General features: G+C 54.0%; 6 protein-coding genes across 6 annotated transcripts; 3 read left to right on the forward strand and 3 right to left on the reverse strand.

The window, feature by feature from the left end:
* Window positions 1–4,269: 4,269 nt before the first annotated feature.
* BDP81DRAFT_429148 (uncharacterized protein) lies at window positions 4,270–4,524 on the reverse strand. The gene has a single exon (XM_060590490.1). It carries the CDS (start codon window positions 4,483–4,485, stop codon window positions 4,297–4,299), a length of 189 nt encoding a protein of 62 aa, XP_060444767.1. The 5' UTR covers window positions 4,486–4,524; the 3' UTR covers window positions 4,270–4,296.
* Window positions 4,525–6,579: 2,055 nt separating this feature from the next.
* BDP81DRAFT_429150 (uncharacterized protein) lies at window positions 6,580–6,910 on the forward strand. Its single transcript, XM_060590491.1, has one exon. The coding sequence runs from the start codon at window positions 6,584–6,586 to the stop codon at window positions 6,800–6,802; it is 219 nt and encodes a 72-aa protein (XP_060444768.1). The 5' UTR covers window positions 6,580–6,583; the 3' UTR covers window positions 6,803–6,910.
* A 39-nt stretch (window positions 6,911–6,949) lies between these two features.
* On the forward strand, window positions 6,950–8,299 carry BDP81DRAFT_429151 (uncharacterized protein). Its single transcript, XM_060590492.1, has one exon. It carries the CDS (start codon window positions 7,009–7,011, stop codon window positions 7,837–7,839), a length of 831 nt encoding a protein of 276 aa, XP_060444769.1. The 5' UTR covers window positions 6,950–7,008; the 3' UTR covers window positions 7,840–8,299.
* Window positions 8,300–8,744: 445 nt separating this feature from the next.
* On the reverse strand, window positions 8,745–10,213 carry BDP81DRAFT_375475 (mediator of RNA polymerase II transcription complex subunit 8-domain-containing protein). Its single transcript, XM_060586719.1, has 2 exons — window positions 9,690–10,213; window positions 8,745–9,599 (listed from the first exon to the last, which is right to left on the reverse strand). Exons 1-2 carry the CDS (start codon window positions 9,827–9,829, stop codon window positions 8,948–8,950), a joined length of 792 nt encoding a protein of 263 aa, XP_060444770.1. The 5' UTR covers window positions 9,830–10,213; the 3' UTR covers window positions 8,745–8,947.
* Window positions 10,214–10,679: 466 nt separating this feature from the next.
* On the reverse strand, window positions 10,680–13,059 carry BDP81DRAFT_481625 (choline-sulfatase). Its single transcript, XM_060594966.1, has 2 exons — window positions 11,123–13,059; window positions 10,680–11,070 (listed from the first exon to the last, which is right to left on the reverse strand). The coding sequence occupies exons 1-2, from the start codon at window positions 12,685–12,687 to the stop codon at window positions 10,929–10,931; spliced, it is 1,707 nt and encodes a 568-aa protein (XP_060444771.1). The 5' UTR covers window positions 12,688–13,059; the 3' UTR covers window positions 10,680–10,928.
* Window positions 13,060–13,862: 803 nt separating this feature from the next.
* Window positions 13,863–14,610, forward strand: BDP81DRAFT_34308 (uncharacterized protein). Its single transcript, XM_060586051.1, has 2 exons — window positions 13,863–14,294; window positions 14,377–14,610. Exons 1-2 carry the CDS (start codon window positions 13,907–13,909, stop codon window positions 14,508–14,510), a joined length of 522 nt encoding a protein of 173 aa, XP_060444772.1. The 5' UTR covers window positions 13,863–13,906; the 3' UTR covers window positions 14,511–14,610.
* The last annotated feature ends 2,665 nt before the right edge of the window (window positions 14,611–17,275 follow it).

Genomic DNA, 17,275 nt, shown 5'->3' on the forward strand with positions numbered 1-17,275 from the left:
ATACGTTGTGAAGGTACGGTCAAGGTTCTTAAAGACTTCCACTATCTACCTGCTGCGAAACGTAGCGCTTGATCACCAAGGTAGGTAATACCTGCCTCACCCGTGATCTACTAACCTAAGGTGAGGTACTGCAACTTGTGAGGTACTGTGATTTTGTTTCTGACAGTTAGCCAGATCGTAGCGAGGCATGTTACGTGAGCGTACCCAAGATTCTGGTGCCGACTCCCGAGGTGAGATACTCCATTCGTTTCAAGCTGAATTTTCGTGCTCCGGACTCGCACAGAATCCTGTTCTGAATTTACTCGATGACAGGGAAGTTGGAATAGTGTGCCCTATAAGTGATTAAGCACTGTTAGGCCGAGGCAACACCATGTCACACGTTACAAGTGTGATGGTGATATCTGGTGATTCTCACTTACCAAGGACTTGAACTGTCTGTCTGCTGCCGAGCTGTTGGAAATTGATAAAGTGACCTTTGGTGGCCCTGACTCGCGGTCGATTTGGACTTCCAATCCGACATCGTTTTCTATATCTCTCCCACCTTTATCGCTTCCAACTCCATTCCCTCGCCCTCTTCCAAACTCTCTACATTGACCGAACATCAAAACCCTTTTGACCTTCTCCCCCCCCCCCCCCTTCCCCTTACCGCCCGTGGCCTTCCACTTCACAGACGACAGCCATTGCGTTGGCTCCGAAGTGTAGGCCATGAGTGCCAACGTTTCTTCCTCGGAAGGCCAGGTTGAAGGAACCCTCGTCCTTTGGCAGTTCAACGCGAAAGGGAGCAAAACACGGGTAAAGAAACTTGTAACCTATACCCAAAACACACACCCCGAAGGACCACCTCATGTCATTGCCATTCAAGATCCTCCAAGCCCAACTTCCATGGATTGCTACCGAGAATTACAGACCGGTGTACCGGACGGCCCGAACTCTCCGCGAGGATGATCATCCATACATGCCGTGCCCGCCAAACAAGAGGGCCAAAAGGGAGCCTCGAGTGCTCGTGGATCTTGATCCAGTGGCCTTCTTGGCAATAGACACAATTAAGGTTGGAGAATGGCATCCAATTTTTCACGAGGACCTAGACGAGGTCCCCTAGAACTTTCAGGATCGCCTTGACCGCCTCGACCCCCCGACGCGGCGACACAAAGACGCTTTGGCTGCGACGTTAGCTCTCTCGACCTTGGCCGGTCCCATCAACATTCACAACGTCTACAATCGCCTCACGAACATCAACACTGACAGACTTTTGACGACTTGTACCTTACAAGTCCTGACGCACATAGTCTTCTCCACGGGACTCAGCAGGCTGGAATGCAGTGTCTCGTTGAACCGGGCACCTTGACGTACAGCCGAGGTGAAGACTTGTTCAAGAACACCTCGACCATCGACCTCGCCTTTCTCAGCCAAGATTTACTGCATCGTTTTGCGGACTGGAACGTTCCGAAAGAGAACTACTTTAGTTCAGATCATCGCATCGTTCAGACCGTTCTACTCATGGAGCCCGACCGAGTCTCCAGCGATCGCTACCTTTGGGGCAAGGCCGACGTTGCCGGGTTTCGTGCACATGTGAAGCAGGAACTGGTCCATTCTGGCTTGCTGGACCTGCCACTTACGAGCAAAACCCACATCAACGAGTACTTTTCAAGGTTCAACGACATCATTCGACTCGCCATCCCTTTATATGTTCCCCTCGCCAGTCCTCCCGGCATCTGCAGTCCCCCTAAGCCGCCGCCATTGCGGGACAAGCAACATCTAGGACTTGAGCAACAGGCTTCGAGTCACCTTGGCACCGATCTAGATGCGGAGGATGACTTTGACGCTTTGCAGCGACGCCTCGAATTCCAGACCAGGACTGAAAAGACGAAGGAGTGGCGGGCAATGCTTTCCGGGGACAGCAAGAAGTCCCCAACCATCCACAAGCGTGCCAAGATAGGCGCCCTCTTGAGCAAGCCGCGCGTTTCCGGCCAGATGCCCTTCCTAGTCAGACCAGACAAGACCAAGTGCACAAGCCTCGAGGAGAACGCGCAGTGCCTCCGGGGATCAGTTTGGCCCAATACCAGCGAAGGACCTACAGTGTCCCCTCTTCCGCTTCCCGACCCCGACCCTCTACGACCCCAGCTCTTTGCCAACTCAGCTGTCAGCGACGATGTCAAAGCTGTTTTGTCAGGCCTCACCCGTGGCAAGGCTGCCGGGCCAGATGGAGTTTCGCCTGACGCCCTCAAGATGCTCCACGACCCTTTCGACGAGGTTCCCGACGAGGCTGTCCACGGCGGACACGATGAAGCTCTCGGAGTGAGCGTGAGCAGCATCATCCATCCTTACATCAAACGTGGAGCGCAGGCCTGCCTGTTCCACTCGTACCACCCGGACGCTTTCAAACCCTCGATTACGGTCATCTTGCCCAAAGCCAACAAAGACGACTACACAAGCCCGAAAGCCTACCGCCCAGTTGCTCTACTATCCGTCGTTGGCAAGTTGATTGAGAGGATCGTTGCAGACCGCCTCAAGAAACTGGCCCTGGAGCACAGCGACCTGGTATCCTCGACGCAGTTTGGCTTACCCGGCAAGTCCACAACCAAGGCACTGGAGCACCTCATCAATTTAGTGCGACAGTGTTGGTCCCCTACTGGCCGTGCCAAGTTGAAAGCCACGTTGATGACGATTGACATTACGGGCGCGTACGATCACGTCCGACGGTTCGAGCTGCTGAAGATTTTTCGTCAGAAGGGCGTTCCCGATTGGATTGTGCGATTTGTCTGGTCGTTCCTCCGCGACCGCAAGAATGTCCTCAAACTTCCCGGACACACCTCGGAAGAGTTTTGGGTCGATATTGGCATCCCTCAGGGCAGCCCTTTGTCTCCCATTCTCTTCCTCTTCTTTTCCAGCCCCATCCTAGAGGCTCTCCAAGTCTCTTGTCCGTACGCAAAGTTTGCGCTGGCCATCTCTTACGTTGACGACACCAACATTCTCGTCACGTCTCCTTCGGAAGCTCAAAACTGCCAAGCATTGAAGTTCCTCTTCGAAAATTTGGTGGGCTGGGCATCACCCAACGGTATCTTCTTCGGTCCTCATAAGACATTCGTCATGCATTTCAGGAAGTCCATGACTCATGGGCCGCTAAGCACCGAGCTTCCAGATATCCCAGGCCTTCCCAAGGACTGTCTGCAGACAGAACTTCTTTTGCTCGGCGTCATTGTGGATTCGCAACTCAAATGGGCAGCACACATCGCACACGTAAGTCACCATTCACCTTTCACTTGCCTTGTTCTTTTTTCCCTCATGGCTGACCTTTATGTCAACAGATTTTTGCCAAAGTCAGGAGGAGGATGATCCATCTTCGCAGAATATCTGGATCGACTTGAGGGCCATCATTGCACGAGATGGAAGAGTCTTTACGTCAGTTCGGTTCTTCCCATCTTCTCATACGCCTGCCCCGTTTGGTTCATCGACGGTCGAGGCCAGAAGATCCGAGGCCAACTGACAAAGGCACTGATCGATTCCCTTGACGCGGAACAGGCGCGTTTTCTGCGATTCGTGGCTGGTGGATTCCAGGCCTCTGCCTCGGAGGTCGTTCACAAGGAGCTGCACATGGTTCAGTTGTCGGTTTATCTCGAACAGCTTGCGCTCAGGCACCGGATTAACAACCTCTATTCACCAGAGTATCGAGAACTCAAGGCAATGTGGGACAATGTCTTCACAGACGTAGCAACCGAGCAGGAGTTGGAAGCTCATCCCTACAAAGCCCTCTACAGCCAGGCGGAACCCATGTGGCTCGAGATGCGCCAAAAGGTTTTGGACAAGCATCTTTCCAGAGGAGACGGGACTCCTGAGCAGGCCGTGCAGGCAGAAGCCGAGGGCTGGGCCAATCCTAACCGCCGCAAGGCCATCATCAAGGGCTACCTGAAGAACATCTCCATGAAGAGGAGCAGTCTAGCGTGGGTTCGATACAGGAACGAACGAAGTGGCAAGGTCTGCAATATCAATCGCGACACTCCGGCTCTCAAGGAAGACTGGGACCCAGAGAGTCTCAAGTACTACCAAGGGCTCACACGTGCTCAGAGTACCATGTTGTTCCATTGCCGCAGTGGAGTGATAGGGTTGAACGGCTATCTGTCTTCGCTTCCGACAAAAGTACCGGTGGTTCCATGCCATTTTCTTTTCTCTCTCTCTCTCTCTCTCTCTCTCTCTCTCTCTCTCTCTCTCTCTCTCTCTCTCTCTTTTTCCACCTGTTTACTTTCTTTCGCACCACTTGAAGTTTTCACTCTTTGACTCTGCAAGTCTGACCTCTCGTCTTTACTCCAGTTGGTCGACACACACCAATGCCGCTGTGGCAAACCGAAGCAAACGGCCGAACATCTCTTTGCCCATTGCGATCAGCTCTCCTTCGAACGCAGTCGCTTGCGCAAACACGTCCGCGCAATCCAATTCGACATGCTGGTCACAACCGAGGCCAACATCGCCACCGCGTGGGCCATTCACCATTTCGATATCGCTCAGTTCAGGTGGACGGCCAAGCACATGCCGCTTCCCTGTTGATCGCGGCACGCAGGCATCGGCAGCCGCGCTCACCGTTGCCGCACCTTCCGACCTTCCTTCGGATGCCACTTGCCGTTTTGTATCTTCCTTTCTTTGCGTCTTTCCTTCTTTGTCTTTCGTCGCGCTCTTCGCTCTTTCCACACCTCGATGTATGTCATGGAGCCGCGCGTTTCTTTGGTCCCGGGGCTAGTGTACCCAAGACCGCTGCCAGCTTGTCGGTGTCGCCTCATTGCCTTGCTCGCCCTCGTCCTTTTCTTCTCCTTCTTCTCCTCTGTTTTTCTTTTGTTCCTGGTTGATGCCACGGAATTCCACTTCATCATGTCAGCCAGCTTCGTCTTTGTACAGTAGCAGATCTTAGCCCATACCTGCAATACAACCCCCATTTTGCCCTTCACCCCTCGGCGGATGCCTTCCGCCGGGGTACCAATGTGTATGACATATTGTGTGACGGGTGAGATCTTTTACGGCCTTGCCTTCCTCGCTCGCATGACTGACAGGTCTCTGAGTCTAGGAAAACTGGGTATATTGCACTGCATACCTAACTACTAAGTAAGTTGACTTCCTCCACGTTGCTTTGTGCCTCATGCTGCGAGCCTTTTGACTGACTGGCGGACCGAGTCCTACCAGCAGCCAACCGAACTTCGATTATTATCCCCCTTCCCTCGAGTACGAGGCCTACCCCCGTTCATCGCGTTGCTCGGACATGCTAACAATCGTGTTCAAGCAGCTTTCGCCCGACCTTCCGCCGCGTGAGTATGCCCGCCCCCTTTCCTCTTTCACATGAGGCATCAGTAACAGGTCTGACAGATTCCTTCCAAGTTCCAGCCCTACGCCTAGACGGCCAACTTCACCCACTCCAGCGCACACAACACCTCCTGGTGCCAGCCCGCGTGGGCAGCCAGATTCAGCACGATGGCCTCCTTCTCCTCCAGGGTCCGTGGACCTCTCAAGTGGTCTCTTCTTTCCATGATGTGGAGCGTCTCCGTGGGGTTGGCTCTACGGAGCATGATCTCGAGGCCGGCGTCAAGTTGCCGTAAGTTAGCCTCTGCTTAATCAGACCTGAAACGTCAAAAGCTAATAGTCTTTCTCAGGGATCTTGGCGTCGTGCCCGGCACGGCTATGCACGACGTTCGTGGTCTCGCCCAGCCGAATGCCGCACCTCCGGAAGGCATCGCGCCATTCCGCCGGCGTGCCCTCGTGGGCCACGATGGCCAGGGCGTCGAATGGGCCGGTATGTTTATTGAATATACCATGATAGTGGTTTATTGCTTGGGCTGCAGGAACGCCTCTGCGCATGAACCCTGCTGACCAGAGTTTGGCAGAAGAATCGATCGAGCCTGAGAGGGGCAGACGTGTCCAGGACGATAGACATTGTTGGGTAAGGTTCGTCTCTTTCTTTTTCTACCATTCCCATGCCGGTCACTAACACTCTCCTGAGAGTGTCTCAGCCCGCTGAGTGCCGACTGTATGTTGCGTGGTGGGTCCCTCCCTTCCCCAATTCTGTGTTTGGATGATCAAAGCTAATCATGAGCCGGCAGAGTAGGTGCACGTCAACGTGGCTGTTTGACTGGCTTGCCGTTAAACTGGTTGTCTGACTATTTGTTCAGCTGGCGGATGTTGTTGTTTGGTGGTTGTGTTTGTAAGTGATGGAGGTTGGTCACATTTGCTTCTGCTCCATCTCTGTGACAGACGCTAACCACTTTCAAAGCAGTGTCTGTACTTGTGTGTATGATGTGGAATGTGATGAGGATGGAAAGAATCCTTGCGAGCTCTGGTACGGCAAGTACGACGGCACTTTCATCACGCGCTGATCAACGGCTGACAGGAGAAGAAGAGGAGCAAGATATTGGCCATGTTGGCCCTTTCTCCGGAAGCCTCTGCGTTGACGTTGAGTTCAGAACATCTCCGGTGCGTGTGAGTGAGTCCACTCTGTCCGGTGCGTCATTCCCTTGCTATTGGCAGCCGTTGTGAGATGAACTTGTGCTGATTCATGCTAGTAGGCCGCCCTCGACCTTTGCGGCCGACCTTGACGGCCCGCGTGAGTATGTCGCTCAGCCTGTCGTCGGCAAGCAGCATGCCTCCCAACAAGAGAAAGACATTTTTTCACCTTCCTCGAGAGCTGCGGGACATGATTTACCGGTTCTACGTCGTGTCCGACGGAGGCTATGTCCTGAATCCCGAATCCAATAGACTCAGAGATGCCATGGGCAGACCAATCGACCTGGCTCTTTCGTACAGTGCAAACGTGCTGCCGACGAAATGAGGGGCCTTGCCCTGTCGGTGAACACCATCACCGTTTCAACCTTTTACTCGCCAGACGAACGCCACAAAGCTAGAGACTTTGACCTCGTCATGATGATTCTGAATGAAGAGCTAGAAAATGCGCTCCACTGCTCACAGCATCTTCTCTCGGACGATACATGTGATGAGATATCGGGAGCGTTCCCAGAGTTCACGCCTATTCTCGACATGATCAAGCACGATACATGGGGCAGATCGACCAGGCAAGGCCCATGGGGTGAACCTTACCCCGTTTATCGAGACTTCGTACGCTTCGCTTTGCGAGCCATGCCAAGCACAGAAGACAGGCATCGGTTCAGTGATGACTTTACGGAACTTCACGGCGGCACACCCGACACCCAACTTCTTCTCGATATGGACCCGGCCCCTTGGACCATTCCAAGGCAACATGATCTCCGACAGATGATGGAGGCGCTCGGCGGGAAACATTCAATAAGAGCGTATGGTCTCGACGTAGGCTGGATGGGCACTGAATGCGCCAGACGTGCTATGTTTCGCTATTCTGCAGCCGCTGTTGCCATTCGGTTCCTGGAATCCAACACGCCTGCGATCCGAGCGCACATGAGAGACATCGTGCTGATTGAAGATCAGGAGTCTGTCTCGAACCCCGAGTGTCACGCCATGGGGTTGATCCCCTATTGTCGAGAGAATTCCGGCTTGCGGATAGAGCGACGCATCAGTTTGTGGCGGAACGCCTTCTTTCACCGTTCGGGGCGAGCACTTGGTGAGCGGACGCATGATCACTATAATCTTGGTCTGGACGCTAATGAGATCTCTTTCGCCATCGCGCGCTGGATCATTGAGGTCTTGCCACTCGTCTCCGCCGGTATGCCCGCCAATTCGTTCACCTTGGTCTTGGACGGAGAGGGTGAACCGCAGTGTTCGGAAATCTTCCAGAATGTCGTTCTGCGCGATGCTGCATGGCAGCAGGCGATGGAAGAATGTTTCCAAACCGGCGTCTTTCCGCCGGAGCCGTATGGGATGAGGAGAAACACCTAGAGGGGTCAGTTACTCGATGCCTTCCCCGCCTTCAACAACTGCTATCTGTTTGACAAGTTCCCGCAGGTAATGCGAGAAATCGTCGACGGGACGTCCATGGTTCGTTGCAATTTTGACCCTGGGGAGTTTGTGGATACGGAGCTTCTCAAGCTGTTCGCAAAGCAGGAGTTATGGAGCGTGGACCACTGGAAATTCCACTGGTATGAACGCCAGGAGAAGACTTATCAGCCTTCTCCACCGTTGCCGTCATGGAGCGATATCAAAGCTGGCTATCTTTCTGATCGCCACGTGGCTACCACGCCCTCTCTGACTGAAATGATGTCAAACTCTTACGCCCCCCAGGGCCTGCGGTGGTAGTGATGTTGAGACTAATACCGCGCGGAGCGGCCGGGGGGTTAAGACAGTGCAACACTAGATAGGACCAGCATATGTCGTCAGTTTATAGAACAAAATAAAGGAGGGTAGCCTAGTATCCGAGGTTTCGTACGCTTGCGGTGATTGGTGGTCATCCCACCCAATCTAGCTGGGGCAGTCGTATGTGAAAAGTTACAAGAGCCCATCCAGAGACATACTGTGCGCTTTCCCAAAGCCCGCAACTTTGCAATTGCAGCCAGATCGTCACCGAGGCGTAGTAGCGAGTGAGGAAGGTGGGGGAGATGGGTGCGAGGTGACACCGTTAATTCAGTCCCCGACGGTAATAGTCCGGAAGATGGGGGGCAGTATTGGATATGTCAAGCCGTTAGAAACACGATGGTAAAATGCACGGCAATGAGACTACACGTAGCTTTTGGGGGTCACTGGAAGTTTGCGCATGCCGCATGCGCGAAAGGCTTCTTTGGAGATGTTCTAGTTCTCAATGACGGTTATCATGATTGTATCCAGTGATCACTACCGTTCCAGAAACTCTTCTTCTTCTTCTTCTTCTTCTTCTTCTTCGATACCCCCCTCCTGAAGTTGTATTGCAAGACGAGACCGAAAAAAGGAAAAAAGAAAAAAACAATTACTCAAAGAGCCGCCATCGCGGCCGGGTATCATCGATCCGCTCTGCGCCAAACACGTCCTGCCTGCTCCTGAACCCTCGCCTCGCCCCTCCCCCTCTCTCCCTACATCACCGCCCACGCTTCGTACCAGCCTGGCTCAACAAGTCCACGTTCCGCGGTAACTCAAAGTCCCCCCGCGCCTCGAACCAGAAGAGCATCTCCGGCTCCGGACCCGTTGGCTTTGTCGGTTTCTTCGTCTGCGACTGCCCAGACATGACCACATCCCCATCACCACCACCACCACCACCCTCCTCATCACTCCCCTCCTCGTCATCCTCATCCTCATCATCCTCCTCCTCCTCAAGCCCCCTCCTCAACCCAGTCCTCACATTCTCCACCCCCATCCGCCGCTCGTCCTCGGTATACACGTCGCCCGCCTCCTCGAGGACGTATTTCTGCACCCGCTCCACGGTCCAGGCGCGCACGTCGCGCCACACCGCCTCGAGCTGGGCCTCGCCGCCGCCGCCGCCGCCACCATTCCCATCACCGCCGCCGCGCAGCTCCCGCGTCGTCTCCCGCCCGCGCTCAACCCACTCCTCGACGCCCGGCTCAAGTTTCTTGCGAAGCAGCTGCAGCAGGATGTTCTCGTGCACGCGGCCCGGGTACGCGACGTCCGGGAAGACGTGGAGGTGTTGAAAGACGTGCGTGTTTTCCGTCAGGGTCTCGAGGAGGGATTGGAGGTTGCGGAGGAGGATTTGGGATTGTGCTTGGAGGGATGCTCTGTTTTTTTTGGCGATGCACGACATAATTAGCTTTCTAGGTCATGGATGGGAGCCACCGGGGAAGGGGGAGAAGGAGGAAAAGACTCACGGGGGAGGAAGCGGGTTACTCTTCAAGACGTCCATCCGCAGGCCCTGGATACTGTTGGAGAGCTGGAACAGACGCTGGCGCGTCTGCTCAATCGCCTTGAATTCATCGGCGGTGATGCCGAGCGCGTTCGGCTTGTCCATTGTCGTTGGTCTATTTCTTGCGAGCTTTCAATCGTTTTCGCACGGCTCGTCGCAGCTTCGGAAGTAGTTGGGGTTCTCGGGAATCGTAGCGTTCGTTCTCGAATGTGGGTTTATGAAAATCGCACAGCTCGCGTCTCGACGCGCCGAGGGCTACCAAGCGGGGGGAAGTCGGCGTGATTGAGGGAAAAGTACTGGAGTCGGGAAGTGATGTGACTACTCAATTGATTCTTCGAAGCTGCGGCGGAGCAGGTAATGCGGGGTGGTTTTTACGAGTTGACGGACGGGAGGTTTCTATCCAGGTTGAGCAATTTGGGGGAAAAGGTTGAAGTGACGTTCCAATCCACTCGGCCGGGGGAGCAAGTTGAGTGGGTCTGCAAGCTCCGCGTCGACGGGGTCTGAGTAGCGATCACGGCGTCAGCGCGTACCCCGCTGGCCGGCGCATCCCAGCCGAAAGCACTGCAGGAGCAGGGGCTATGCGGGACGGGGGTCCCTTTGGGTTTTCGGATACAAGGGGACCACTACCCCTCATCCTGAAGGCTGGAGCTACCTTGAATTAAGGTAGCGTTAGACTCGAGCGACGCTCCTTCTGGTCGCAGGGAATAAGACAGAATCAATTGGCTTCTGGTATGCATGCTTGACGTAAGGCATTCGGATATGGCCAATGGCGTGGCGATGCACTCACTTTATGAGATGAAGCCAAGACGGTCTCGATACATCGCTACGGGCACGATGAGATGGGCAGCATATCAACCAAGACAGTCAAGACCTAATAACAATGGGCGGGCTGCTTGAGCTGGCCTCTGAGTCTTCCTCGAGATTGGGTGTCACGATTCAACATGGGAGACTGGACTTGAAATGCAGCAGGTTACTTGCTTATGTGCTAATTTTTGGGCGTTCATTTCCTAGAGCCCCATTGAAAGCTAATATACAGAGGGCGTCTGATCCGTCTTAAAGATCGTGATCATACGCGTAATCGCCTTGCGGATATCTGCGAAAAAGAAGAGAAAAAGATTTCGCGTGCTGTAAATCAAATGATAGGCCCCAACGCCCCCGTGACATGCATTTTGGTGTCGTTATCATCATGAATATGCAAAAGATTTTACTGGCCGTGAGATCCAGCTTGGTCGTAGAGAATTCTGTGACCGGTTGTGGCCCGGTCGACCTCCCGACCGTACTTGTCCACGGGTGGGTACCGAGCCCGACGCTCAAGGTCGTCAAGAGGGATCTGCGAGCGGATGTACCTGAAAGATGTTAGCATCAAGTCTGTTTCATCATACCAAGGTCACGACTTACTTCATTCTACCGTCGTCAATGGGGTCGTAATCCCAGCTGGTGAACTGGCCCTGGGTAAGAGCCCCCCATACGAGGCGACGCTTGCGCTGAGACTGCAAGACCTGCTCCGTGATAGCGTCAAAGTCCCACTTGGCCTTCGTCTCGGCGTTGTACTCCTCAAGCTTTGCTTTGGCCTCATCGTCCAACAGCTTGCCAGTGATGGCCTTGGATGACGCCAGGTTAACCAGTTCCAGCGGGTCGCGCTCAAGGTTGAACAACTGGGTGCCGTCTGCAGGGCAGTGGATGTACTTCCAAGGACCCTCTCGAATCATCATGAGCGGACTGACAGTGCCCTCGCCGGTGTACTCGGCGTAGACCTTGTCGTGGCCGGTCTTGCCCTGAAGATGGGGCAGCAATGAAACACCATCCATGGGCAGACCAGGAGCAGGCTTCGTGCCGACCAAATCGCACAGCGTCGGGAGAATATCGAGGGTAGAAACGTTCTTGTCAACACGATGGGGCTCAAAGTCCTTCGGGTGGCGGACAAACAGCGGCACTCTGACGGAAGACTCAAAGTAGCTCATCTTATACCACAGTCCACGCTCGCCGAGCATGTCGCCGTGGTCGCCGCTAAAGACGATAATGGTGTTGTCGTCCAGGCCGCACTTCTTCAGAACGGACAAAAGTCTTCCGACACAATCATCAACGTAGCTGACAGCGCCGTAGTATGCACGGCGAGCCCGCTTGATCTGGTCGTCGGTGAAATCGTAGTCCCAAAGATCGCAGACCTTCATGAGACGCTTGCTGTGAGGGTCCTGTTCCTCCTTGGGAATGCGGACCTTGGGAAGAGCGATATCGACGTCCTCGTAGAGATCCCAGTACTTGTCCTCAATCGTGTAGGGGTCGTGCGGGTGAGTCAAAGACACGGTGAGAGCAAAGGGACGCTTCTCGGGGCCCTCACGAACGTGGTCGTAGAGGAACTGAGTGGAGCGGAACATGACCTCCTCGTCGTAATCCAGCTGGTTGCTTCGCACGCAGGTGCCGGCTTGGAGAATGGAGCTGGAGTTGTGGTACCACTCGAGGCGGGTATCAGGCTCATCCCAGTTGACCACCCAGCCAAAGTCGCCGGGGTAAATGTCGCTAGTCAAACGAGTCTCATAGCCATGAAGCTGGTCCCCGATGAAATGCATTTTGCCTGCTAGCGCAGTCTGGTAACCCTTCAGGCGCAGGTAGTGTGCGTAGGTGGGGATCTCACTGGAGATCTGGCTGGCGTTATCGTAAGCACCGATCTTCATGGGCAGAAGACCGGTGATCAAGCTCATGCGTGATGGTGCGCACAACGGCGAAGGGCAATAGGCAGAGTCGAACTGAACAGACTCGGCGGCAAGAGCGTCCAAGTTTGGTGTCTTGATCTGTGACTCGGGATTGTACATCTTGAGTTGGGGTGCGGCCAGTTGGTCGGCCATGATGAAGAGAATGTTGGGCTGCTTCGCGCTTGGTGCTCCATTGCCGTTGCCGTTGGCAGACTTGCCATTAGCGGGTTGCGCCAGAGGCGAGGAGGGAAGCGAGTTGAGATCGGGAGCCATTGTGCTTGTAACCAATGGTCTCGGGTAACAATTGTTTATTGAAACTTAAGCAAACGTGTTGTAGATGGTAGTTATGGTGTTATCCTTTGTTGCGTGGAGGGAATGTCTTTGTGGCTTGTGTGTGGGCGAAAGACAAGACTGCTTATAAAGAGCCGGTGTGCGTGTGTGTATGTGTGTGTCAAGTGTGATGATGAGCAGTGATTGAAAAGTTTATAAGTGATCAAGGGCAAGAGGTGGCCTGTGATTAGGAGAAAGGCACAATGTGGTGGGTCTTTCGGATGATCTAGAAAGGAGAGAAGGAAGTTAATCACGTTCGTATGTGGGAGGAAGCGTGCTTTAAGAAAGTGAGCCAAGAGAAGAGAGCAAGAGCAGTCCCGTCCGCCTCGATGGTCTACCTAGTACCGCCCACGGGCCATTGCCCTTGGAGCCCGATAGGAAGGGACGACGGGACGTGGAGAACGTAGAAGGACAGGAGGCAAGGAGAACCAGCGCCATCCGCCAAACGGGGGCCACGCCATGCACAGACACTGCATATGCACCAAGCGAGGGATCTGCGGAGTACTTGAGATAAGGATACCCCGGACGGTGCTGATTCTACCACTGCCCAGTGCCCACCGTCGGTCGCATTGCCTGAACATGCCCAAGTGGCTTGTGCAGGATGGTGGGGCTTTCCCCGACTCATGCAATGTCACGGGGCTCCAGCTGCTTCTCTTCTTTCCTTCGACCCATCCTTGGCAGTAAGGCCGCAGCCCGCAGGCGCCAGGACTCAGGAGCAACACAGTCGCCGATGAGCGGGAAGGAAGGGGGGTGAAGGGACGATACCTTAAGGTACTTGACAGATGCAGGCGATAGAGGACAGCAGGATCGTTCGGAGCCCGTTCATCGTCAATAAATTTCCCTCCCCGGTCAACGATCCAATGGTTAAGGAAGGAAGGTGCGTTACTGTGTAGGTAGGTCATCGGCCAAAACTGTCAGACAGCAGCCATTCATCCAACCCGCCTTACCAAACTTGTTTAGTCACCGCCTTAATTCTGCTTCCTCCACCTTCTTCTCCTTTCGCCATTCAATACGGATAACTCATTACAATTTCCAGACCACACTACTCTTCGCTACGCTTACACTAATCACTACATGGGTAGTGACTCTATCCAAGGAAGACAGGTCGAGCGCAATGCGTCAAAATATGGCGTTTTCCGATCAGCCGATTGCGAAATAACCCATGCAAAGCACCTACCAGCCACTCATACACTTTGTCAGCATGGCAACAACATCAACTCGTCGTTACAGTCTCTCTTTTGTCAATGTATGGGCTCTTCGTGCTGGAGTATCCGTATTCGCATCACAAGAAGCAACTTCTTCTCCATCCGGCTCCATTCTGCATCACCCTTCAACGCTCCTTCGCGATAAGGCTAGTCGCTTTTTTCACACCGTGGGAGCCGAGCCACTCCAAGCGACAAGCGATGGCTGGCGGTGTGAACAACACGTCCCACGACAAATGAGAACGCAGCGCCCGAAACCCAAACGGCCGGCTACACCTTCTCGAACAACGGGCATGGGCCGGCTACCTAGTCTTACTCTTGTGCTATCTCGGCCTCTCGTGATGACTGGTAGGGCACCCTAGACTCCTGAAGCACTAACAAGCTTCGTTATGCTTCAAGCAGGAATAACAAATTCTCTCCCATTCGCTAGTCCCTGCTAATTGGACCCCTGGATCTCGACGACTATACCCCAATCGCCCTCTTGCAGCTGGACATTTACCCAAAGACCTGCCCACAACCTGCATAAGCGTCGCTCAACCCATGGACAGGGCCTCTTCCGATTAGCTGGAGGATTGGACGGTCCTGGTGTGCCAAAGGGAACATTCTTTCAATAACGGCCGCTTCAATGGGGGGCATGCCGTTCCTGCACGCACGCGACAAAATTACGGAGGACTCCGTTCCCCCTTCAACGACCTCCACTGATAAAGGCACCGAACCGGAGCATGAGAAAAGAAGATTGAGACAAGATGGGTCCGAGGCAAGTTATCGCTCACATCCATACAAAACTCAGACTGAGTAGTCGGAAGGCAACATCTACAAACACACAAGTGAGGTGTAATACGCCCAATTGTTCTGGCCCCCAGTGTACGCATGCAGGGCACAAACACCAACACCGTGGTTGCGAACCGAAGCGAACGGGGCACTTCTCCAGTCTCCAGGCTCCAGATGGGGAATTTTGGTCAGGCACGGGCAGGGACTGTCGGAACCGCTAACCGATAACTCGCCTGGCTCATCTCTCAAATCCACCTCCCGGCTGTCCTTTTCATCTGGCATCTGTACCCCATGCCAAGGCGGCGACATGTTCTTCTTTTTTTTCTTTTTTTTTTTTTTTGTGGCAATACTCTTGGGGCCGCGTAGGTATTCCCCTGGCAGATCACCAATTCGCATTTCCACCATCGAGAAGCTCAGAAGATGTCGTGATGGCGTCCACCTCCGACCTCCCGCCGGATCCCACCCCGCATTTGCGGGGTTACCCTCATGGCTGGCCGGTCACGCCATCGGAATAAGTTCTTTTACTCCGGGCGTAGCTCATCTTCGTGCCTCGCACCGCCTCCAGAGTCAAGACGTCTCCGTCTCCCGGAATGATGTGTCTCTCAAATCTACTGGTCACCGGTGCACGCACCAACGCGCCAGCGAGTAACTGTAATACTCGATAACTGCTTACCGCCGGTGTTGTGGCCCCGGCGCCCGGTCAAGCCATACCGCAATCACATCATCGCGCTCCAGTATTGCTTCATCAACTAGACTGCGGATTCCGACTCGAATTGTCGTTTCACCCACAACAATCAGCATCAGCATTAACCATCAAGGCTTTTCTTCCGAATTTCCAAGCAAGGGCGAGGATTAAACCCTCCGACGATCCGTGCCTTTCCTCCCATGCGCTTCCGTCGCCCTCACACCCCCGCCCACGACGCGTTTGCTCAGGTTGGTCAGCCTCAACGTTGCACCAGGCGAACCAGCTCGTTTTCGGCTGAGTCGTGGCCCTCGCTCCAGAGTGCACACTGGTGATCATCTGATGAGCCAGCCCATCACACACATTTCTTCTCCGCACCCGTTAATTGCATGACTGGCGCATATCGTCGATTCCCATCCCTCCGGCCCTGCACTACCTTAGGCGTCCAAGGTCGGTATCTCAATGGATAGCGCACCCCTCCACCCCGAACATCCCGTCGACGGTCTCACGGCCACTCGCGGCATACAGACAATGCCAAGCTACTCCCGACCCCAAGACAGCCCCCCTCCTCTCTAGTCAACATCGGGCATCTGCACTCCGTGCAGCAAAATCAAACTAGACCCTCGAATCACATCTCGTCCTGCTCTGCTGAGACATTGGCCAGGGGTCCCCCTTTGGAACACAACGTCACGTTCACCAGCGCACCAACCAACGGCGAACAACGAATCAACCTTCCCTCGTCGAGAAGGCTGACAAGACATGCAACAATCCAACACATTAATTTACGGCGAAAAGCGCTTTCGTGTACCCCTAGACCTTGTCCCGCTTTGCCTATCTGCACCCTCGTTGATACACTGTCAATCACACACGTGCGCAGTGCCAGCAACCCACGCATTTGACAGATAACAGCAGTGACACACCAGAAGGCATTGATTGACAGAAGAAAGGGGCCCGTAAATCGGAGGTTGAGGCACGCGATCGATGATCGGCCAGAACATCGTCTCCCCGCTCAGCCATCGTGGACCCCTCATATCTCCCGAGTCTCAACACCACGCAAAAGAGAGCCGCAACCAATCTTCCTTGCCAACAAGCAACACCACTAACCTGATAGAAGCATACACCATCATCAAGACCACCTCCACCACACAGGACACGCTTCCCTTGTTGACAAGCCCAATATGATTTTCCTCCCCCCTTAGATCTCGTGGTTCAGCCTGCGCCCCTGAAAAAGAGTATCATAACCACTCACATGACCACACACCTCGCGTTTCGCCGTCGACTCTTGGCATCCACACGAGAGGCCACGGGACCAAAACTCTTCCCCGACTCCATGACATCCGCGAGGCTACGGAAACCTTGACTTTTTTATTTGATCCGTATGTGTGTGTGTTTTTTCCCCCCTGTTAGTACGCATCATCACCAACACTTATTCGGAAACATCGTGACCGCGCTGCGCCTTGGTCGTCTACACGCGGCATAACCATTCCGGTCCATCATGAAATCTAACAAGGAGTTTAACAATGCGGGGTATATATCATTTCAAGAAAAAAAGAATCAAGGTATCTACACAAGAACCCTAGCTTAGACATCTAGGCGGGAATCTTCATAATGCATCGCACCTCCTATCCCACCGCGCGTCTCCAACTTCCCAAGATTCCTCCTTTCCTACCTTGGTCTCGGGGTTATCAGTCGCCAAAGACAAACGGGCGGAATTGACTCTCTCTGTCTGCTAGCCCAACTCATCGAATCCAACTCGTTTTGAACGGTGTGGTTGTTTGTCTTTTCTTTGCTCACATATATACTCCTACAAGCCAATGCTTCTGTTCCTCCCCTCTTCACCCCTCCCCTGCTCCTTCCGCCTCAATTGATTGAATTT

This window comes from Colletotrichum phormii (genome assembly GCF_030913505.1).
Source record: "Colletotrichum phormii strain CBS 102054 chromosome Unknown BDP81scaffold_11, whole genome shotgun sequence".
Classification (NCBI taxonomy): domain Eukaryota; kingdom Fungi; phylum Ascomycota; class Sordariomycetes; order Glomerellales; family Glomerellaceae; genus Colletotrichum; species Colletotrichum phormii.

Bases quoted from the DNA above. Each gene is read 5' to 3' on its own strand.
- BDP81DRAFT_429150 (XM_060590491.1), top strand. From the start codon at position 6,584: ATGTCGCTCAGCCTGTCGTCGGCAAGCAGCATGCCTCCCAACAAGAGA.
- BDP81DRAFT_375475 (XM_060586719.1), bottom strand. From the start codon at position 9,829: ATGGACAAGCCGAACGCGCTCGGCATCACCGCCGATGAATTCAAGGCG. The intron at 9,600-9,689 runs GTGAGTCTTTTC...CAAAAAAAACAG, and splicing joins AGTAACCCGCTTCCTCCCCC to AGCATCCCTCCAAGCACAAT.
- BDP81DRAFT_481625 (XM_060594966.1), bottom strand. From the start codon at position 12,687: ATGGCTCCCGATCTCAACTCGCTTCCCTCCTCGCCTCTGGCGCAACCC. The intron at 11,071-11,122 runs GTAAGTCGTGAC...AACATCTTTCAG, and splicing joins ATTGACGACGGTAGAATGAA to GTACATCCGCTCGCAGATCC.
- BDP81DRAFT_429151 (XM_060590492.1), top strand. From the start codon at position 7,009: ATGATCAAGCACGATACATGGGGCAGATCGACCAGGCAAGGCCCATGG.
- BDP81DRAFT_429148 (XM_060590490.1), bottom strand. From the start codon at position 4,485: ATGGTGAATGGCCCACGCGGTGGCGATGTTGGCCTCGGTTGTGACCAG.
- BDP81DRAFT_34308 (XM_060586051.1), top strand. From the start codon at position 13,907: ATGCAAAGCACCTACCAGCCACTCATACACTTTGTCAGCATGGCAACA. The intron at 14,295-14,376 runs GTAGGGCACCCT...CCCATTCGCTAG, and splicing joins TCGGCCTCTCGTGATGACTG to TCCCTGCTAATTGGACCCCT.